This window comes from Petromyzon marinus, chromosome 24, assembly GCF_048934315.1.
Source record: "Petromyzon marinus isolate PM22_M1 ecotype Great Lakes invasive population chromosome 24, UKy_Petmar_22M1.pri1.0, whole genome shotgun sequence".
Classification (NCBI taxonomy): Eukaryota; Metazoa; Chordata; class Hyperoartia; order Petromyzontiformes; family Petromyzontidae; genus Petromyzon; species Petromyzon marinus.
The window spans coordinates 3,333,375-3,357,495 of NC_133690.1; the positions used below are offsets into that span (position 1 = coordinate 3,333,375).

The 24,121-nt window shown below is 45.4% G+C and overlaps 1 protein-coding gene across 1 annotated transcript; it reads right to left on the minus strand.

The window, feature by feature from the left end:
• Positions 1-66: 66 nt before the first annotated feature.
• On the minus strand, positions 67-23,417 carry LOC142928874 (uncharacterized). The gene is made up of 9 exons (XM_076069323.1): positions 22,536-23,417; positions 19,963-20,200; positions 17,251-17,319; positions 14,245-14,277; positions 11,007-11,060; positions 10,036-10,065; positions 7,615-7,692; positions 1,465-1,635; positions 67-1,016 (listed from the first exon to the last, which is right to left on the minus strand). The coding sequence occupies exons 2-9, from the start codon at positions 20,195-20,197 to the stop codon at positions 811-813; spliced, it is 876 nt and encodes a 291-aa protein (XP_075925438.1). The 5' UTR covers positions 20,198-20,200; positions 22,536-23,417; the 3' UTR covers positions 67-810.
• Positions 23,418-24,121: the final 704 nt, after the last annotated feature.

Here is a 24,121-nt window from a genome sequence, read left to right on the forward strand (position 1 = left end):
CCGCCACCGAGGACTCGGCTTGCACACGCAGTCGCTCCACACAGAAATTGCAGACACCACACCATCGACGGTCTGTGCTAACTTTTTATTCTCGGCGCAAACCACAATCCCTTAAAGCTGCCCAGTCGGCACTACCGGGGGGAGTATCTTGCGAGAAAAGCCTAGGCCTACTGCCGTCTGCGCTCCTGCTCACCCAAGCGTCCTACCATTTACCTGGTAGCCGTACTCGCGGCGTCACACGGACGCTGTGAGAGGCGGAGGGAAGAGGACGAGAAAGCCTTGCCTAACACGGCCTCGTAGTGGCGAATGAGTGGCGAATACACACTGCCTTTCTCGCTTTTTCCACCCCGGCTTCCCAGATGTCGTGTATGACTCATCGCGGCTGGCCCGGTAATCTTTGTGCGCCCATACACTATTAAGCCAACTCAGGGGCACCGCGATGTGACTTGTCCTGCGAGGGTCGGCCAATCCCCTGGCACCGGGAAACCGTGGGACTTTCCTCATAGGAACCCTTCGGATTAAAACCCGTTGTGCCAAGCAATCCCACGCCAGGACACTACGTGTGTGCGCTGTCTGTGTGTGTATTCAGTGTGTGGTCGCGGAGTTTGCAGAGTGGCTTCGCGGCCGTGGCACCACACAATCCCTGCAAACTCCAGCATATGTGTGTGTGTGAAAGTGAGTGTGTGTGTGTGAAAGTGAGTGTGTGCGCATGTGTGTATCTGTCTTTATTTGTGAACCCGAACAGTTTGACTTTTGAACAGGCCTCAGGAATAAGGAACCCGTTCGTAAGTCGGGGGACTGCCCGCTCTTTCATTTGCGTGGTCTTTCTTTCTTTGGTCCATTGCGGGATGATTTGTGCGCGCCGGCTTTTTTGGTGTGATTTTCCCGGGCAGGCTTCGTTGGATGCCCAGGCATCTTCACATCGGGCTCCTGTCGGTTCTGCTCTTCCGCAGCGTCCAATCCCTTTTCCATGTCGGGGCCAGTCGTTGATTTTTTATTTCGCGTGAAGCACATTACTGAACATAAAAGGGGACAAGGGAGTAAACGGGTTAATGTGAGCCACTAAATGCACATGCATGTAAGTATCTGTAGTTATCTATTTGTGCGTGTGTGGGTTTTTCTCCGGGTCAAACTCTGCCTGCATCTTTCCGCGTGTATCTTTGTACGTATCTGACACTGTCTGTCTCTATAGCTGTCTGTATCCTTCGTGTCTCTCAAAGTGTTTGTAAACATGTCTCTGTGTCTCTCTAGATCTTAAGAGATTGAAAACTAATTTCTTCAAGAAACTGCTCGTTGTTGTGTTTAGTTTGCTGTCCTTAACCCCGCCCCTCCGATTAGCACTGTTGGCTACGGAAATGTGTGAAAGAAATTCAACATACACACATCTCCCACGATGATCTGCAGAGGACTCTACTTGTTGTTAAAAACGGCTCTGCTATCTGGAGGAACAAGCTAAAGGCTCACCGATGCAGAAGACGATTAAGCATAGCATGGCTGGCACGATCACGATCAGTGCAATCACGCTGGTCTTCGTGGGCTCAAACTCAGGGTCGTAGTCTGGCTCTGGGATGACGTCGGGATCGACGTCGTCCAGAACCTCCAAAGGTGCTCGCCGTTGATTTTCCAAAATATTTCCTGTAATACAAAGACAAAGATAAATGTCCCCCGTGTAGCCTTAACATACTGTCGGGGCAAGTGCTGTTAGCGAGCACCTATGAAGGCCGGTAACGGTACACGAGGGGGTGGGTGGCCAGCACCACGCCCGACCGCCTTCGTCTCCCTAGTGGCAATGTTTACACACTGCACCAGGTACTCATTTGAGGCTGAGTCGATCTAGAGGAGGCCCGGGACCGGTTCAGATAATCGTCACAGGTTTTGGCCGTGAGCGGGAATCGAACTCGGGTCGCCGGGTTCATAGCGCAGCGCGCTAACCGCTACACTACCGCTCCCTACTTCCTGTAACACATACATGCATACACGCGCAGGTGAGTTAGTGACGTTTACAGACTTAAAAAAAAAATCCTCGAACATTTTTACATCATTGCTTTTTGTAAAAACCTAGCAGAGTGAATTTAGACGTATCCTTGGCAGCAATGTGCAATGGCTGTATCTACGTTGAACTTCTTTCACACCGTAACGTAGCCACCGTGCTAATCGGAGGTGCGGCGGGCGGGGGGCTGAAGGACAACAAACTAAACACAAACATCAGCAATGTTTAAGAAGGCAGAAGCGTCGGGTGATACGAGCCGGCAGCAGCACTCTGGACAGCGCTGCTTGAAGGGCTCCATGCAGAAGTTGTGAGCAAATCTTTTTGGCCATTCTCACACTCGTGAGGTTGCTCTGCTGTGACATTTTTGAAGGGTTTCTCTGCCTCCTGACTTAGTAATGACATGGTGACACTTTTTTTTTAAATGTTACTGCGCTGATGTCACCACAGTGCGAGCGAAATTCATTGTTCCTACAATTTTGATTTAAAGCTTTCGTGACTGCAGGGATTCATATTCTTGGTTCTTTCGGTAAAGTCACGTAGAAGGGAAAAAGAAAATAAGAAAAATATATTTCGATTTAAAGCTTTCGTGACTGCAATGATTCATCTTCTTTGGTTCTTTCGGTAAAGTCACGTAGAATGAGAATAAAATAATAAATTGATAAAATAAAATAACACAATAATATTCTCACGACGTTTCGGCCACAACACAAGCGGCCTTCATCAGGTGAAGGGAGCGAGACTGTCTGGTAGGACAGCGCTGGAGTGAGAGAGCCACGTTCAGATCACGGCTTTTAAGCTGTGTGAGAGGAACAAAGAGCCTTGACGAAGGAATTAGCATAAAATTTAGCATTGAAAAGGCTGAATGATTAGCTTGTGACTGGTCACAGAAATAGCTATGTTAAAAGTTAAAGCATACACATCCGCAGAGGCACCCATTGTTAAAAGGAATTAGCATAGAATTTAGCATTGAAATAGCTAAATTAAGGCATTCGCTTGTAACTGCTACAGAAATAGTTACGTTGAAGTCAGAGCATACACATTCACCGAGGCACTTAGTACAAATCAAAACAGGAGAATTTAGCATTGAAATAACTAGGCGAATTTAGCATTGAAATAACTGGGTGATTTGCTGGTGACTGGTCACAGAAATGACTACACATCTGAGCTATTGACAGTACTATATAGTGAACCAATAAAAACTAAAATATAAATTACCTTCATGTTATCAATAAACTCTATATTCTCCAATCAGCTAAGCTACCAAGCATAAGTCGTTATATATCACAATGCTATATGGCGAAAAAATGGGTGGATTCTTACCCTCAAATTTCCGTACCACGGATAGCTACGGGCCCCGTTCAGACGGACGAGTTCGTCCATGGTCGGAACAGAGGAGGGGGAGAGAGACAGCTGCGAAGCCCTAGTATACTCCATGTTGTAAACCATACCATTAACCATGGTGTGAGAGGTATTAAGAGGCAATGCTGGCGAAAGAGCTGCGGTCTGAAGGTCATCGTAAAATTACAATTAATTAAGAACAGAAATGATTTAACACATCTTTCCAGTGGTTACTAAGCCTGAATCCATCTTCTCGGTTGAAATTGTCTCTGTGCTTGTATATGTGAATGGCCTCATGAACGAATCTCTCATGGTAGCCAGTTGGTTTGCAAAGAACCTCCGTCTTGGAGAAGTCAATGTCATGTGAGCCCACTGAATTGTAACAGTGATCTGCCACGGCCGAGGAGTTCGTCTTACCGTGTTTCAAGTCTGCTTTATGTTCGCGGATGCGGTCCGAGATATGTCTTTTGGTTTCTCCAATGTAGCTACTACCACAGAGGCACTTTAGTTTGTAAACGCCCGGGTACTGTATGTCTGGAAGAGCATCTTTTACAGATGGAACTAAATCACGGATTTTGTGTACTGTGTTGAATCGGACCTGGATCTTGTGTTTATTCAGGATTTTGGAGATCTTTTTAGTGACCCCTGCAATGTAGGGTAAGGTGATGGTTTTGAGTGGCTCCACAAGAGGATCCTTCTTCATGACTGGAGTGATGGCTTTGCGGATTGTGTAGTCGGAGTAGCCATTAGCCCTGAGAGCCTGGTGTACGTGCTTGAGTTCACTGGTAATGTGTTCCTGGTCGGAAATGCATTGGGCTCTATGGTATAGAGTCTTGATGAGGCAGTTCTTCTGGGATGGAAGGTGGTGGGAATCCGGTTTCAAGTAAGCATCTGTATGGGTAGCTTTCCTGTAGACAGAGTGGCTCATTGAACCATCATGTCTCCTTTTAATTAAGACATCCAGAAAGGGTAGTTTGCCATCTTTTTCGACCTCCATGGTAAATCTGATGGCTGGGTGTATGGAATTGATGTGGTCGCGGAATTGGTCTAGAGCAGGCTGGCCATGTGGCCAGATGACAAAGGTGTCATCAACGTACCTCTTCCATAAGGTCGGGCGTAGAGTGGCAGTCTGGATGGCGTCAGTTTCAAATTTTTCCATGAATACGTTGGCTACAACCGGAGATAGGGGGGAGCCCATTGGGGTGCCCTCAGTTTGTTTGTAGAAAGTTCCATTCCAGGTGAAGTATGTGTTGGTTAAGCAATGTCTCACCAGGGGGGGTACATCAGTATGCAGTCCTTGATGAACCAGGTCTTCAATGATAGCGATGGTGTCAGGTACCGGGACTTTGGTGAACAAGGACACCACATCAAAACTGACAAGCAGGTCGTTTGGGGACAGGGAAATGTCTTTGATTGTCGATACCAGGTGAGTAGAATTTAGTACCGCAGAGGTGGTTTTTCCAGTGAAAGGTCGCAGTATATCAGCCAGAAAACGTGCCAGTTTGTAGGTGGGGGAGCTGATAGTAGAAGATACACCCCTTCGTCCCATCGTCTCTACTATCAGCTCCCCCACCTACAAACTGGCACGTTTTCTGGCTGATATACTGCGACCTTTCACTGGAAAAACCACCTCTGCGGTACTAAATTCTACTCACCTGGTATCGACAATCAAAGACATTTCCCTGTCCCCAAACGACCTGCTTGTCAGTTTTGATGTGGTGTCCTTGTTCACCAAAGTCCCGGTACCTGACACCATCGCTATCATTGAAGACCTGGTTCATCAAGGACTGCATACTGATGTGCCCCCCTGGTGAGACATTGCTTAACCAACACATACTTCACCTGGAATGCAACTTTCTACAAACAAACTGAGGGCACCCCAATGGGCTCCCCCCTATCTCCGGTTGTAGCCAACGTATTCATGGAAAAATTTGAAACTGACGCCATCCAGACTGCCACTCTACGCCCGACCTTATGGAAGAGGTACGTTGATGACACCTTTGTCATCTGGCCACATGGCCAGCCTGCTCTAGACCAATTCCGCGACCACATCAATTCCATACACCCAGCCATCAGATTTACCATGGAGGTCGAAAAAGATGGCAAACTACCCTTTCTGGATGTCTTAATTAAAAGGAGACATGATGGTTCAATGAGCCACTCTGTCTACAGGAAAGCTACCCATACAGATGCTTACTTGAAACCGGATTCCCACCACCATCCATCCCAGAAGAACTGCCTCATCAAGACTCTATACCATAGAGCCCAATGCATTTCCGACCAGGAACACATTACCAGTGAACTCAAGCACGTACACCAGGCTCTCAGGGCTAATGGCTACTCCGACTACACAATCCGCAAAGCCATCACTCCAGTCATGAAGAAGGATCCTCTTGTGGAGCCACTCAAAACCATCACCTTACCCTACATTGCAGGGGTCACTAAAAAGATCTCCAAAATCCTGAATAAACACAAGATCCAGGTCCGATTCAACACAGTACACAAAATCCGTGATTTAGTTCCATCTGTAAAAGATGCTCTTCCAGACATACAGTACCCGGGCGTTTACAAACTAAAGTGCCTCTGTGGTAGTAGCTACATTGGAGAAACCAAAATACATATCTCGGACCGCATCCGCGAACATAAAGCAGACTTGAAACACGGTAAGACGAACTCCTCGGCCGTGGCAGATCACTGTTACAATTCAGTGGGCTCACATGACATTGACTTCTCCAAGACGGAGGTTCTTTGCAAACCAACTGGCTACCATGAGAGATTTGTTCATGAGGCCATTCACATATACAAGCACAGAGACAATTTCAACCGAGAAGATGGATTCAGGCTTAGTAACCACTGGAAAGATGTGTTAAATCATTTCTGTTCTTAATTAATTGTAATTTTACGATGACCTTCAGACCGCAGCTCTTTCGCCAGCATTGCCTCTTAATACCTCTCACACCACGGTTAATGGTATGGTTTACAACATGGAGTATACTAGGGCTTCGCAGCTGTCTCTCTCCCCCTCCTCTGTTCCGACCATGGACGAACTCGTCCGTCTGAACGGGGCCCGTAGCTATCCGTGGTACGGAAATTTGAGGGTAAGAATCCACCCATTTTTTCGCCATATAGCATTGTGATATATAACGACTTATGCTTGGTAGCTTAGCTGATTGGAGAATATAGAGTTTATTGATAACATGAAGGTAATTTATATTTTAGTTTTTATTGGTTCACTATATAGTACTGTCAATAGCTCAGATGTGTAGTCATTTCTGTGACCAGTCACCAGCAAATCACCCAGTTATTTCAATGCTAAATTCGCCTAGTTATTTCAATGCTAAATTCTCCTGTTTTGATTTGTACTAAGTGCCTCGGTGAATGTGTATGCTCTGACTTCAACGTAACTATTTCTGTAGCAGTTACAAGCGAATGCCTTAATTTAGCTATTTCAATGCTAAATTCTATGCTAATTCCTTTTAACAATGGGTGCCTCTGCGGATGTGTATGCTTTAACTTTTAACATAGCTATTTCTGTGACCAGTCACAAGCTAATCATTCAGCCTTTTCAATGCTAAATTTTATGCTAATTCCTTCGTCAAGGCTCTTTGTTCCTCTCACACAGCTTAAAAGCCGTGATCTGAACGTGGCTCTCTCACTCCAGCGCTGTCCTACCAGACAGTCTCGCTCCCTTCACCTGATGAAGGCCGCTTGTGTTGTGGCCGAAACGTCGTGAGAATATTATTGTGTTATTTTATTTTATCAATTTATTATTTTATTCTCATTCTACGTGACTTTACCGAAAGAACCAAAGAAGAAGAAAAATATATATTATATTTTTATTATTTTATTGTTTCCCTTCTACGTGACTTTACCGTAAGAACCAATAATATTTTTGATTTATATATATTTTATTATTTTATTGTTTCCCTTCAACGTGACTTTACCGAAAGAACCAAGAATATTTTTGATTTATATATATTTTATTATTTTATTGTTTCCCTTCAATGTGACTTTACCGAAAAAAACAAGAATATGAAACCAGAATATGTTCCTACAATGTTTCTGCTTGTTGCTCTACCCCTGCCTGGTTATGCAAATTGAGCATCTCAAGGCATTGCACATGCATGGAACGATGCATCGATGTTAATGAGTAAAATTAATACTTCGATTCATCGTACTTGGATTGCAAGGACAACGCGACAGATTTTACGAGAGTCATATTTTAGGAGTGATATAAATTGCACGCAGTGAGGCATTCCTGACGTTATAACTCCAGGATGACGTACGTTCACAATAAGACAGGCAGACTTCCTTGTTCTCTTTCTGGCAGGATTCGCAGCGCAGGGCAGATATATACGTGGGTTCTGCGGACAAAAAAAAACACATGGACGGAGTTAAAAGGCTGTTGATGTCTGCAGATTGCAGGGAAGATTGGGGTCACGAAAGTTCACGTGATGGAACCAGATGTCACGTGCATTTTCAGTAGAAGCAAATGTAAACACTACGAAGTTCCATTTATCACCTTTTTGATTGATTTTTTAATCGCTTTTTTTCTCAAATAGAGATAAAAATATGAAACCAATTTGTACGCATGTTGAACTGCTTTCGCACCGTACATAGCCAACCGTGCTAATCGGGAGGTGCAGGAAGAAGGACAACGAACTAGACACGTACATTTCCTGCAGGAATTTCGGTCACGTGGTTTGACCATTTACTCGTCACACCGTTCAATGCGAGTTGGTGACCGTGGGGGGGATTAGGTTTCGGTCGTGGCATCAGGATCGGTTTGGATGTCACCCACCGGTGACGTTACGCATGACCAGCGATCAAACTCAGGCAGTGGGGTTCGTGGCACTGCCCGAACCGCCGCGACACCCACACGATAAGAATGATAAACGTTTACTTGCCCAGTCGAGTGTGTCAAGCAATTGCATTTAGAACACGGTGAGCGAGTTTAAGGTCGAAATAAGCGACATGTGATGACTCCAAGCAGTCTGTTACGTTCAGGATAAGACTAAAAACAAAACTGTTGTTGAGCAGGGCCCTACATTTAGATGTTTGGCCAATTCCACGCAAGACCGTTTGGCAGGAAACAAGCGCACTTGGAGACTGTGCCTGCACGTGAGTTGAGAACACTCAAGAGCTCAACACGAGTTGACTCCTCGATACGTTGCTGTGCTGCTGTCACGCCACGACTTCGTTAAAATTGGGCTTTACTTTCAGGTAATCCTTCATTATATTATTCAGTTAGAATATTACAGTAGATCATCGATTATCCGGTGGCTTCGGGGGGCAGGGGGCGCCGGGTTTTCAAAAACGCCGGATAATCAAATCACTATTTAAAATTGCTTATTTTTGCACGCTGTGTTTTTCGGTGTTGTGCATGTGCTTTTGCGTTTTAAATTTGTTTACTACATAACATTTGCATAAATTTCCTACTCTACAATAAAAAATCCTAATAAAAAAGTGACTATTTACTGTACCGTACTTACCACTCTAATATTGAAGACTCGAGTATACACATGAAGCATTTTCATTATTTAAATTGTATGTATGTAGTGTATAATGTACCGTATATGATATTTCACAATGAAATCAAGCATAGCTACCTTTTTTGTCACGCCAAACGGTGCCTCTATGAGGGGTTTTGCCAAATCAGCCCGGGACTGCCGGATAATGTGGGAAGCTGCCGGATAATCGAGGATCAACTGTATTTGGTCAACTGGCAGCAGGTTTAGCCTGTACATGTGAAGTTGGTGCAGGTTTTCCGGATAAAAGCCGGGGGGAAAGTGTTGCATTCAAAGGCAAACATTTGTCATGACAATGTTAGAATGTTGGGCAAGCGCCATTATCAAGCGCATGGTGACATCGTCGTTGACGTGCTTGAACGAGCGTGATGCTGAAGCCGACAGTCGGTAGCGCTCGCTCCCATTTCCGGAATAACGCTCGGACCTTTTTGGCCTCATAAATTGTCCACGCACACGGGCACATGCACACATGCGCACACGCACATACACAAATACAAAGTTCGAGCACCTATGAAGGCCGGCACGGCACACAAGGGGGAGTCGACCTAGGGGAGGCCCAGGACTGGTTCAGATCATCATCACTGGTGTTGGCCGTGAGCGAGAATCGAACTCGGGTCGCCAGGTTCGCAGCGCAGTGCGCTAACCGCTAAGCTACCGCTCCCCTGACACATACACACACACGCACACATGCGCACACACGTATGCATACTGTCTCGTGTGATAAGGTGATAAAGACGAAGTCACGGCACCCATACCGTCTTACAGAATCGCCTACATATATGTAGAGTAGTAGTTAGTGACGTCATGTCACGCTCGCCCTCCAATACGATAACGTACGGTGACGTCATGGACAGGGGGCGGGACGGTGACATGTCCCCCTGGGATATTTAGGTTGGGACCCGTGATGTGTTTGTGGTCGTTGCGGGGAGCCAGGAACGTGTGAAGTTGGAAGTTGGGACCCAGGGTAGGGGGAAATTGGCACCAGGCTAGCGTAGCCTGCGGATGCTAGGGAATCCCCAGTACCCTTCCCCTGGGGGAGCGATGAGTGAGCGTGCAGTACACGGAGTCGTGAATGAAGAAAAGTCCTTAATAAAACAACTGGCGCAAGCCCCTACATGAATATCTGCCTCCGAGTCGTCATTTACGCCTCAACATATATACAGGTGTACACAATCTTACCACAGACAGGGCATGACGGTTCCTTCGAAGCTGAAAAACAAAAAGGAAAGGGCAAAACGTAACGGTTAGTTAAATTATATTCGCATTAGTTGCTTAACAACACAGTCACAAATCCCATACATCACCACCACACAGCAGGGAGTGTAACCAGGTAAGGGTGAAAGTGTCCTGCTCATGCCACTGCTGGCTAAAGGGCCTCCACTCGAGGTACAGAGATCCCGTCTACAGAGTATTTGGCCTACTCTTCCAAGGTGGCCAGAGACAGGAATATCCACACTTTGCCACACCGTATTGGACGTGCTGATCGACTGATTATGGTGTGTCCCCATGCCTACCGCTCGGTGGACAGAGGAAGAAAGATTTGACAAACTTGCATTAGGGTCACAAGGAAGCGAGCATGGATACATTAAGTTTAATATGTGGGCTTTCGCGACCAATATACATAAGAGGTTTTCTGGGTTAGATCGTGTGAATATAAATGTGTCGTTACTCCCACCACCATCACCACCCAACACAGCTAATTAGTAAGGTTTGCCACGTAAACAAACGTGTCAGTTACTAGTTCAGCAATAACCGGTGTGTTGAAGAGTAAACCCACAACATCTACAATTCGAGTACGACGTTTCGCCGGTAATTACAACTAGCCTCATCAGGCGACAGCTAATTATACCGCTGTATTAATAATAGTGATCCTATACCAAACGAAAACCTCTTATGGATGGACACATTAAGAGTTAAAGTTACAAATCTGTACCGCGCACAAGAGCAAGTGGGAGGGGACAGGTGTTAGCTTGATGCAGGTTCGTGAAGCATCAACAATGCCGTACTATGGTTAGTCTCGTCCCCACCACGGTAACGTGTTAGACACCGGCATTCTCAACATTGCTCATGTGAGCAGGAGGGAGGAGGAGGAAGACAACGATTGATGTTTGCGTCTCGCTGGGTGTGAGGGTGCAATGGGCAGGACTTACTCTTCAAAGCTTCCTGAAAATCCTTCCATAACTTGACGAGTTCTCTCCAGTAGACTGCCATGTGAGAGAGAGAGAAAAAAACGAGTGAACAATTTGTAAATACAGTAAAACCTTGGATTGAGAGTCACTTGGTCTGCGAGTGTTTTGCAAGACGAGCAAAAACTTTAAATAAATATTAATTTGATAAACGAGCGAGGTCTTGCAATACGAGTAGTGTACGTGTACGCTTTGTCTGCCGAGCGTCACGTGATCACAACTGAGCCGATGGTTCTTCTCTCTGTCTCGCTGCGGGATTGTGGGTAATCATCTCCCATGCTCGGTCTCAGTCGGCGTGTCTCACTCGTATAGTCAACATGCGTGCGAGCGTATACTGTTTACTATAGTACTATAGTGTTGTGACCACGTGTATAATGTTTACTACAGTACTATAGTGTTGTGACCACGTGTATACTGTTTACTACAGTACTATAGTGTTGTGACCACGTGTATACTGTTTACTACAGTACTATAGTGTTGTGACCACGTGTATACTGCTTACTATAGTACTATAGTGTTGTGACCACGTGTATACTGTTTACTACAGTACTATAGTGTTGTGACCACGTGTGTAATGTTTACTACAGTACTATAGTGTTGTGATCACGTGTATAATGTTTACTACAGTACTATAGTGTTGTGACCACGTGTATACTGTTTATTACAGTACTATAGTGTTGTGACCACGTGTATACTGTTTACTACAGTACTATAGTGTTGTGACCACGTGTATACTGTTTACTACAGTACTATAGTGTTGTGACCACGTGTATACTGTTTACTACAGTACTATAGTGTTTACTACAGTATAGTGTTGTGACCACGTGTGTGTGCGTAAAGCATTTTTGTTATTTTTGTCCAAGTGTAGTGACTGTTCTTTAGTAACTGTACTGCAACAATGCCCCCCATGAAATCCTCAAAAGGAGGCAAAAGCAAGTGTCATTGGATAGGTTCCTTGTTAAAGTCACACAAAAATAAAAATATTCCAGTGAGCCAACAGATGCCAGTGATTCTGTTAGTGACAGTGAAAGTCGTCCTACACAATAACCCTCCTCCTCCTCTCTCTCGTCTCCCTCACACCAGCCACGATTAAATTAAATTAATACATTTGATTACTTTATATTAAATTTAAATAAGAAAAATATAAAAAGGTATTTTGCATTAATAATTTTTACGTGGATATTTTTAGGGTTGTGGAACGAATCATCGGAGTTTCCACTATTTCCTATGGGGAAATTCGCTTTGATATACGAGTGCTTTGGATTACGAGCACGTTTCCGGAACGAATCATGCTCGCAATGCAAGGTATTACTGTATAGTGCAAAGACTTTTAAAATATTGCTTCATGATTGCCCCTGTACATGTCTGTCCATTGTACTTGCATTTATTTTTTTACAGATGACAGCTTTCAGCTCCAGGAACTGGTCACACTTCTGTGAAGGTGGCCCACATTTGCATTCATCACGACAGTTTCCAAAACGTCATAAATATTGCAAGCCATTAAAAGGATGCCAGCAATGTCTTTATAGTTACATGCAACCTGTTACAATTTGCTTATTCGTGTCTCGACGATAAATCATCAGGGCCATATTATCCAATCGGTACAGTGGGTACAGTAGGCACTGTGCCCAGTGCCTACACATACTTAAGGGCCTACAAAAACTAAAGGGCTTACGAAGACACATTTTTATCACGTTTTTTGTTTGTATGTATGATAAGAAATAAAATGTAACCAGGAAATCTTCTTGAATAGATATATTTGTATAGCAAGGATAGGCACAGTGTACAAAGAAGCAAAGTCACGTCAATGTTATCTGTGGCGTGCAGCACGCTCCCATCAATTTAGGGCACATCCTAAATAATACGTGTATCAGTAATGACGTCTGTACAGCACCTGGACGAAGTACCGTGTGAAACAAGCGGAGTGACAGCGGCGGTAGCAGTAACATGGGGCAGCAGCAGTAGCAACTGTAGAAAGTTGTCACTGAAGGCCTACGAAACAGAAGTGCCCAGGGCCTACAAGAACCTTAATCTGGCCCTGTAAATCATTGATTTTGTTACATCATTCAATCATCCCTTCAAAATATTTTGCAGAACACCTTCCGAACCAGGCAGGTGTGTGTTTCTCGCTCCTGATCACAGGCTGTAGAGTTCCCTGGTGTCCTCTCACATGAATCCCAAACTCTCATTTGTGAAAAAATTAACATCGCCAAAACATCCTCAAGGAGTTTTGAGACTCAGTCAGGATTTCTTAGGTAAATAATGAACATTATTGTACAAGGTGGTCTAAATTAGTTAAGTGAGAAATTAATTCCGTATTTATATTTCGGGAAATTAACTATTGGGCCATCCTGTAGATCTGCCAGCATTATTTGGCTCATCATACAAATCCTGTTGCATTAATGAAAATTATTAATAATAAACGTGTTTTTTTAGGGTAAAATCACGTAAATATTAATCGCCCGATTAAGCTGGTTGTAATTACCAGCGAAACGTCGTACTCAAATTGTAAATGTTGTGCCTTTACTCTCCAACACACCGGTGTGCTGAAGTAGTAACTAATTGGCACGTTTTGTTTACGTGACAAACCTTACTAATTGTCTGTGTCAGATGGTGTTGGCTTAACAACACATGCAATGTACAGATGGAAAAGGTGGAGTCCATGTTTTTCTTGTCGCACCTTCTCCTGGCAAGCCAGGGTATAGCAGCACCTCGACGCCCACAGTCAGGGAGTTCTGTAACATCTGTGTGTGGTCCACCAACCCTCGCTGCCTCCACAGTGCTGGAATACAGCAATGTATGGCCACCATCGGCAGGCTAATTTCTTGGATTACGAGAATTTCATAACCAATTATACCACTATTGTGCTTTTTGAGGCACACACAATATTTTGGGTAGACATATTTAAATGTCTACCCAAAATATTGTACCTTTATTAAGTAAAAATGTAATATATATTTATTTTCCAGTTTTGCTCCAGAATGATATAATTCTGAGTTTTGGTATTGATAACAGCTGGGTGGTTAGTTTTCTTTTGGGGGTTATCTTTTGAAATAGTTTTTGTGAAAATATTACAAGAGTCTACGGCGCACTGAGAGATGAAATATTCCCAAGCATAGCAAAAAGCAACCAGTCGGATCTCTCAAAACAAATCAAAACTAAATTTCCCACAGTCAGGCACATTGTTTTTCCCCACACTTACTGGCATAGTGTTTTTCACTCAGCTGACCGGAAACTGTGAATGACAAAACCAATACATAGTTAACAAGGCAGGAGTGATCAAGCACGTAAAAAAACGGCAGTGTTTGTGTTTATGCTGATACGGAGTTGTACGAAGCGCACATTACAAACAAACCGAGACAGCATTGAAGGTGCGACCAACAGACATCACGTGTTTAGATACCAGGGGTGGAATGATTAACCGTTGAGTCTTAAGCTCACGATACGTGCAACGAATCACTCGTGTATGAGCCCATGGTGTATCCCTTTTGATTTACATTGAGTCACGGGTTCACGTGACTCTTGAAACCACGAGTTGCCACAAACATTACTGCAATTATCAAATAAATATTTAATACATATTTGATAATCATTATTCTCGTTGGGCCAGGAAACCCTCAACAATGTCAAGACTTTTTCGGAGAGTTATGCCACATCTTTGCGGAAGAGGGTGATCTTGCTTTGAGAAATCCAAATTGTTTATTTTGCAGATAACTGATCAGCATTCGGGTGTTTGGCCAATACCAGTAATACTGTATTGTTTTGTTGTTGCTATGGGAGGACATTAGGGACCTGGGCAGAAACCCATGCAGAACAGGCGTAGAACAAACTGCACGCAGAGAGGTGCACATGTTGGGAATCAAACTCAGGTCTTGCTGTAATGCTAAACTAAACTACTAAAACTATGTTTTATTTCACCAGGTAAAGCCCACCGAGCTATGTCGCTCTTTTTCAGAAGCGACCTGACCACAAGTGATGGCCCAATTAAGTGGCGTCTCACGTGGACATTTATAGCAGCCGAATACTCTAAACGCGTGATGTTGATACTAAATGTGAAGGGGAAAACTGGAGGACCTGGAGAAAATCCGCACGACCGCAGGAAGAGACATGCAAACTCCAAATATAAAAGCATTCGGGTCGGAATCGAACCCTCCACCTCCTGTATACCCGGCGAGGTAGTTAACATCTCGCCACCAATTGTGTCATTGAATCGTTCTACATTGTCATGGAGGGTGGGGAGGTATTCAAATGTATTAATGGGATTACTGTATTTGTATTAAATCAACCGATTTGCTATCCACGATGTTCGGCGTCATTACTTTGAATGCTGTTTTAATTCGTAGCAATCTAGGCCCTGATTACTTTCATGTAGTCAAACTTTTCGTTCAAGTTAACTGTCACAACACCCACTACATGCGTGCAATTTTCAGTCTTTAGCGTGAGTAGCAACACTCACGGCTGACCGTCTCTTCTCTCACACAAATACAGTAGGCCTGTATATTTCAGAGTTCAACGTTGTCGATGTTAGGATTTGTAAACAAAATTGACGATCTTTCTTTTACTTTCAGATCATTGATTTGAGGTAATTACGTAGTACCTTTGTGCTTACAAAAGTGACGTCACACGATGCAGGTTTCTTTTACAGGCCCGTAAATGACACAAACATTTCATTTCCACTTACGTATTTATCAACTAAAAGTGTCAAAAAAAGAGTAAGATCATCCAACATATAGCTAGGGCCGTTTTTGGATATTCAAATCAATCTGACAATGGGCAACAAAGATCCCCCGCATAGCCTTAACAGACTGTTCGGGCAAGCGCTGTTAGCGAGTAGCACCTATGAAGACCGGCACGGCACATCAAATGGTGTGTCGCCGGCACCACGCCCGACCACCTTTGTCTTCCCAGTGGCGATGTTTACACACCCAAGGTCGACTCATCTGAGGCTGAGTCGACCTAGGGGAGACCCAGGACCAGTTCAGATAACCGCCACTGGTGTTGGCTGTGAGCTAGAATCAAACTCTGGTCGGCGGGTTCGTAGCGCAGTGCGCTATCCGCTACGCTACCGCTCCCCACACAATGGGCAACACCGATAGCAACACCCGCCATTCGTCACTAAGTGACGGTGACGTCACCAGGGCGCCTGTGCCAGGCCAGGTGCACTGAGGCCACGTGAAGTGTCGAAGGCTCGCCGACAAGAGGTCTCGGGACAGACCCAGGTGCCATGGGCTGGCTGACTGAGACGACTGGTAGATGCACCAGCTGTACTCCCTGCTGTGCCAATGGTCAATACACCCACTAGCACACACACATTATACCCCTTTGTTCGGTGCACTGTCTTCATATGCTCTTGCATTGCTACACGTAGATCGCTTTTTTTGTCTCAATCCACTGATGGATGAGGGTTTCCCTATGCCGTACTCGTCATGGCGGTTATTTCACCATGCTGGTCGTTGTGGGTTGGAGTCAGTGGTGGGGGCTGGACATTGGAGCATAGGAGATCAGTACAACGATGGATTTTGCGGTGCTGCGTTTGGCTAACAACAGCCTGGTTGAATTTAGATGCTCATGAATATGAAAATGCAAATTGCAAGGTATATATTTCAGAAACATGCACGGATGTTTCAACTGCCATGACGGAGAACGATATTTTTTATTTTACTATTTTTTACCAGGTAAGGCCCACTGAGCTAAATAACTATTTTTCAAAAGCGACCTGGCCACAAACGATAGCTCAACGAAGCAGCTTACCAAGTGGAAATGTATAGCAGCCAAATACTCTCAACGCATGTCTCTAAATATGGAGGGAAAAACCGGAGGACCCGGAGAAAAATCCATGCGACTACGGGGAGAGAGAGAGAGACATGCGAACTCCAAATATACACGTAGGCTTTCGCGACCATTATATACAGTCGTTAGGGTCAGGATCGAACCCACAACCTCCTTCATACCAGGCGAGGGAGTTAACAGGGGACCATGAGATTGCAAGTTATATAGTGTACAAACCATTACACCGTGGCATCACGCTGCTCATTTGTTAGACAACATATTCAGGTGTTGGATTTGTTTTCTCTCCAAAAATCCTGGAAAACTGTGGAGCAAAGTATCGGTTTGTTTGCGTTCTCTTGAGCTAGGCTGCTGAAACGACTTCTGCCGAGAGCGTGCGAGTCAGCCCGCTGACATGCCCCTCGAGTCCGAACGCACGTACCGTCTCCAATTCTGTTGTTCATCTCCACAAACTTGGAACCCATGGTTTGCTCCACCTGCTCGTACAAATCTACAAGACGGTGAACAACACGCACGCACGGACACAGAGCGTTCCAGTTAACACGGCCAGCCTTTTCCGAATCCACAAGACGGTGAACAACACAGACGCACCGACAAAGAGCGCGCACTCACAGAGAGACAGTTATAGAGAAACAGAATGACGGGCTCATAGAGACACAGAGAGACACGGAGACAGAAAGACAAGAGACTCACAGAGAGACAGTTACAGAAAGACATGGAGAGACAGACACTCACAGCGACTGACAGAGAGACAGTTATAAAGACACACAAACAGATGAGCTCATAAAGACACAGAGAGAGAGACATGGAGATACAGACACACACACAGACACTCACAGAGAGACAGTTATAGAGAGACACACAAACAGATGGGCTCATAGAGACACAGAGAGAGAGAGTGAGACATGGAGATACAGACACACACACACAGACTCTCACAGAGAGACAGTTATAGAGAGACACACAAACAGATGGGCTCATAGAGACACAGAGAGAGAGAGACATGGATACACGCAGATAAGTGTACATACAGGCACAGAGATAGAGACGCATGATGTACGCCGGATGAGACAATCAAATGCAAAGAGACAAAGGACGAATGCATCGTAATTATACCTCTGTGCATTTATATTGAATGCCTCTCACCTACGTCTTATATTTCTCTAATGATCGTATTTTCCCGCATATAGCCCACATACGCATATAACCCGCAAAAATAACGTTTTGTGTAAAACAAATTTCAGATAGCCCAAACCTCCATATACCCCGCAGGGTCTTGTTTTGTTTGTAAAAAGTGGTATACCCCGCGGGTGAGATGCGGGAAAATACGGTACTGCCTCTAATTCCTATCGTTCTTTCATACCTCGCTACAAATGTAAATAATCTTATAACTCTCTTGATGACTGTATCTCTCTTCTCTTCGAAATTAACATCTCTCCAAATTTTCTCATAATATATAAATGTAATCACCCAAGCGAGTCGGCGCATGGAACACCTAAGAGACCGGGGTGTGGAGCCAGCAGAGGGCAGGAGTAGGGGCACGGTGACTGTGCATCTGTGAAAAAGAGCTTCATAGCTCATCGGATTCCTCCAGTATAAATAAATATTCCGATTCTGTATGCAGGACATAGCAGGGGAGGGACGAGGTCACTCGACCTGGCCACAAGTGATAGCTCAACGGAGTGTACTTATCGCGTGGACACTTCTCTCAGCCAAATACTCGGAAGCACGTTTCTCAACGTGGAGGTAAAAAGAGAAAAATCCACGCGGCCACAGGGAGCGAGAGAGAGAGACGCAAACTCCAAATATACAGCAGACGTTAGAGTCGGGATCGAACCCCCGACCTCCTGCATGAGCCGCCCGAGCGGCGGGCAGCGTTTACAGGGGAGGCCTCCTGGGGCGAAGGGGGAGGGCAGGGGGACAGCCACACGGCCGAGAGACCACGTGGACGGAGAGGAGAGTTGGTGGCAGTGACTGGGCGGTGTGTGCGGAGTTTAATGTTCAGTGTTAGGCTCCACAGTGATGGTGGTGATGCACGCCACTCATTCACGAATCGTTGTGGAGTTGTCACGAAAGCCGCGTCGAGTTGAAAGATAAGTCTTTGAGTCGTCCCTGATTGTTGCGGTGGGCATTGCATATATTCTGAAACGCATCTTCATCCTCCAATGTCTTCTGAATACCTCTCATCTCTATTCTGTTTCACGTCCAGCTCATCTGAATACATCTTACATTCCTCTTCTGTCTAACACATGCATTGCACTAAACAGATCTGGACTAAATTACATTTTTAACACATCCACTATCTCGAGCATACATTTCCATCATCTCTCAGATACGTGTCTTACAGCTCTATTGCAGACACATCTCAGACACGTGTGTGTGTATATATATACTCATAATAGAGGTTTTGGGGTATATCACGTAAATATAAATACGTCGTTCAACCCGCCACCACCCGATACAGCCAATTAGTAAAGGTTTGTCACGTAAACAGAACGTGGCCAATTCGTGACTAGTATAGCACACCGGTGTGTTGGAGAGTAAACCCACAACATTGACAAACCTTGATAATTGGCTGTGTCAGGTGGTGGCGGGTTTAACAACACATTTATATTCACACGATCTAACCCAAAAACCTCTACTATGGATGATATTGGTCGCAAAAGCCTCCTACGTGTTAAACTGATGATATATTTACTCTTTGCACCGCATGCCTCTCGGCCTGTCAGTTGATGTGACGTGCCGAGACACAGGCTGCCCTCGTTCTGCACCTCGGTGAGGAAACGAGCGCGTTGTGGGGGCTAGCAGATGTTAACTCCCTCGCCTGGTATGCAGGAGGTTGTCAGTTCAATCCCGAACCCTGACACCTGTATATTTGGAGCATACGTGACGCTCTCCCCGTGGTCGCGTGGATTTTTCTCTGGATCCTCCGGTTTTTCCCTCTACATTTAGAATCAACATCACGCGCTTAGAATATTTGGCTGCCATAAATTTCCCCGTGATAAGGCACTGTGTTGAGCTATCACTTGTGCTAGCCAGGTTGCTTCTGAAAAATAACTATATAGCTCAGTGGTCCTCAGTTGGTAAATATAAAGAGTAAAAAAATGAAATGAAAGTAAAAAGGGTGACTCACAGATCAAGCGCTTGGAATGTTCTCCCAGCAGCTTGGAGATGATATTCTGCACGCCCTTGTACGTCTTCGTGCGAATGAAGGGCCTGTCGATCTCCATCCTGTTCAGCAGCGCTTTCAGGGGCACCGCGATGGCTTCCGTGCACTTGAAGCACGGCTCGCACGGGCGGGCGACCAGCAGCAGCAGCAGCGTTGGCAGCACTGCGGTCACGAGGCACGAGGAGCGCTGGGGAGCCATGGCCTGGGGAGCGAGAGAAGGGGTCACGTTTAGCGACTCGACCTTTACTCGTTGTGCCAGTGAAGCAGGCATCCATTAACGTGGGCCATTTTGGAAATACAGGGGCTCCTCTACTTACGAACGAGTCAGAATCCAGAGGTGTGTTCGTAAGTTGATTTGTTCGTAAGTCCAACTTACTCCTGTCGGTTTCGAACATTTTGTACGACATGTACACTAAATAAGAGAATAGCTTTAAAAGTTGTATAATCTCCTATAAACATAGGTGCCACTGGTTCTTCAAGTTCGGCAGATGCCACCAATGCCATCTATTGCGCGGCGGTTTAACTTACGACTTTCGGTCCGAACAGGCAAACTGGACGTACAGACAGGTTTGTTCGTATCTCTAAGTCGAATTTTCCTCAGTAGAGGAGTCCCTGTAGAACTTTATGGTCATAAAAGATGTAAAGCGCTTGCGTTACGGTAAACAAGATTGCTAAATTTGGTAATCAAAGCCAAAACATCACCAAATGCAGTTACGTGGCGTGTTTACGTTTTCGCGCTACGATTCGTAGTTCACGTAAAAAGACCAGAACCGATACGACCAGTTATAAATAACAGTGGAGCGTTGGCATTGGGCAAGGGTCCGTGGTGATGGTATTAAACCAGTATAGGGAAGGAGATGAATCTTAGAAAGAGGGTGGGCACTCAAAACAATAACAGCGTGCACGCCCCCATCAAACCAAATCCGTCACTGGCAGCAAGGCGAGGAATGGAAATGTACTCTTTGGTTTCATTCGGTAAAGTCACGTAGGTAAAACAAATTAAAATAAAATAAACAATTAAAACACGACGTTTCGGAGGCAGCGCAAGTTTCATTTTATTTTAATTTGTTTTACCTACGTGACTTTAGCGAATAAAACCAAAGAGTATGAATCCTTGCAGTCACGAAAGCTTCAAATCTAGAATGGAAATGTCTTAGTGAGGAGAACGACTCCCCAATGAGAGGCCTTGCAGCAGCCAAACCGTGCAGCAGAAGCAGCAGCAGCAGAAGCAGGGGCAGCAGCAGCAGGAGCAGCAGCAGTAGCAGCAGGTGGAGCAGCAGAAACAGCAGGAGGCGGAGCAGCAGCAGGAGCAGCAGGAGCAGCAGCAGAAGCAGGGGCAGCAGCAGCAGGAGCAGCAGCAGCAGGTGAAGCAGCAGGAGGCGGAGCAGCAGTAGTAACAGCAGCAGTAACAGTAGCAGATAGAGTGCTTCCTTGCTCACGGCCCTGAACTCCTCCTCTGTGCAGGCGTGAGGCGTGCCGCACATTCCACATTCCCCAGCCTCTCTGCCCATTGCCACCGCTATCGATGTCCAAATGATGAGCCACTTTGTTGAGCTATCATTTGTGCTAGCCATGGCGCTTCTGAAAAATAAGTTAATAGCTTCGTGGGCTTTGCCTGGTAGGATGGGGATGGTTTAGTTTCATTTGTATGATTTGGGTGATTGTTTGCTTTACCTGTACTTTGCCCCTGCTGAACATCTGTGGAAAAGAGCTTCATAGCTCATCGGATTCCTCCAGTAAAAAGAAAGATTCTGACTTTAGTTCTGAATGATAAGGTTACCAGGATAGCATTTTTCACGATACAATGCGAGAATTTTCACGATCTTATTGACTATCGCAATAATTTTCCCGTAACTTTGCATTTTTATTTCCCACATTCTATCATGATTGTGCTTTGCTGGACTTAACACTCCGAATAAGGTGATTTGGCAGTTGTTCAAAGGCAGCTCACCCAAGACAAAGCAGCCACGCCTCTTATAATCGTTGCACCTTCAAATTACAGTATATCGTTGTCACAACGCGCTTGTCTCTCCAATCAGTTCGCATGTCAACCACGAACGGGACCAGAGTGAGCCCTGCCTCGAGATCGTCGTCGTAAGCGCGGGTCACGTGACCCCCGTTCTCTGTGCGCCACCCAACCAGCGATGATTATTCTATGTGCTATGATTATGCTATGTGCTATGAATACTCTACGTGCTATGATTATTCTACGTGTTATGATGTGCTATGATTACTTTGCGCCCTATAATGATTTAATGTGCTATGATTATTGTACGTGCTATGATTACTCTACGTGCTATTATTCATACACTATGATTACGCTGCGTGCTATAGATTACTCTACATGCTATGATTACTCTACTATGATTATTCTATGTGCTATGATTACTCTAGGTGCTATGATTAGTCTATAACGATTATTCTATGTGCTATGATTACTCTAGGTGCTATGATTATGTCTGTAATATCAAGGAGGCTCTTTCCCCGAGTCACTACAAGCCCAGTGTAGTAGTAGTAGTACAAGTAGGGTCGCTTACCGCTTTTTCTTTCCAAAACGGGACTTCTCTCCAACAGTGGTGACGAGGTATTGTTGTTGTATCCCTCCCGTTGTGTTCTAACACCAATTAAGTTTTGCCTCTCCAATCAATTCGCACGTCAACCACGAACGGGACCAGAGTTGAGGCCTGCCTGGACACAGCCTGGAGATCCGTCGTCGTGAGCGCGCGAGTTGGTTGTCGTGACGACGCAGTGAGGTAAGAGTCACGTGGACGGTTCTCCCAGTTCCGGGTCACGTGGCTCGTTTTCCGAGTCCCGGGTCACGTGGCTCGTTCTCCGGGTCACGTGGCTGGTTCTCCGAGTCCCGGGTCACGTGCTCGTGTTCCGTGTGCTCGTGCGAGCCATTCAACCAGAGACGCTGCCGCGTGCACCTCGTGCTCGGCTGTGATTTGAATTCGTTAGAGACCCCCACCGGTGCCCTATATAGGCGTGCGATGATGGTGCATGCGTGATGTTGGTCGTATTGGCGGTTGTTGCTGTAGTTGGTGGTAGTTGACGATGAAAGATACTGTTATCGGTTTGTGGTGGTTGTTTTATTGGTAGTGGTTGTTGGTGTTGACTGGTGGTTGTCATTGTGTTGGATGTGGTTGTTTTATTGGTGGTGGCTGAAAGTTTTTGTTGTTTTATTGGTGGTAGATGGTGGTGTGTTGATGGTGGTTGTTTTATTGGTGGTTGTTGGTGTTTTGTTATTGTTCGTGGTAGTGGTTGACGTTATAGGTAGCGGTGGTTGCTATCTGTTGGTGGTGATTGTTATAGATGTAATTGTTGTTGGTGACCATTGATGGTTGTTGTGGTTAGTGGTGGTTGTTGACATTGGTAGTGGTTGTTGGTAATGATTACAGTTTTTGGTGATTAAAAGCGGCTTTGGTTTATAGCTGGTGGTTGTTAGTGCTGTTGTGGTAGTTTGTGCTGATGGTGGTTGCTGATCGCGGGCTGCTGGTGGTGGTTGCTGTTGAGGTGGTTGTTGTTGATGGTCATTGATAGTTGTTGTTGTGGTTACTGTCGACTCAGTCTCAAACGAGTTCCTGGTGCAGTGTGTAAACATCGTCGCTGGAGAGACAAAGGCGTCCGGGCGTGGTGCTTGCCACACTCACCCCCTCGCGTGCTGTGCCGGCCTTCACAGGTGCTCGCTTGTAGCACTTGCCTCTAAAGTATGTTAAGGCTACACGGGGGAACTTTGTCTTTGACAGACCAGGTGAGAGCGGCGGAACACACGCAATGCCGCACATGAGGCCACAGGACAACTTGTCATCATCATCATTGTTGTTGTTGTAACAAGGCGAGAGTTTCCCAAACGTTGAACGCAGAATGTCTCATCATTCATTGGTCTTTGTGATCAGTCGCACGTGCCACTCTCATGCTGACATGGTCAGCTTGTGTGATGGCTCACCTGAATTATAGGAATATACGTGAACACACACTTGGGGATCGCCTAAGAAAGAATTAACTTATTGGGGTTTTTTTTTTAAACCGAAACAAAATCGAGTTGTGTCATTTGAGTAATCCGATAGATTCCCCGGGGTCCTGCCACTGCGCTGTTGTGGCTGTCTGCCGTTAGTAATAAACA

Bases quoted from the DNA above. Each gene is read 5' to 3' on its own strand.
- LOC142928874 (XM_076069323.1), bottom strand. From the start codon at position 20,197: ATGGCTCCCCAGCGCTCCTCGTGCCTCGTGACCGCAGTGCTGCCAACG. The intron at 7,693-10,035 runs GTAAGATTGTGT...TTTTGTCCGCAG, and splicing joins ACCGTCATGCCCTGTCTGTG to AACCCACGTATATATCTGCC. The intron at 1,636-7,614 runs GTACGTCATCCT...TTTGTATTACAG, and splicing joins CTGCCTGTCTTATTGTGAAC to GAAATATTTTGGAAAATCAA.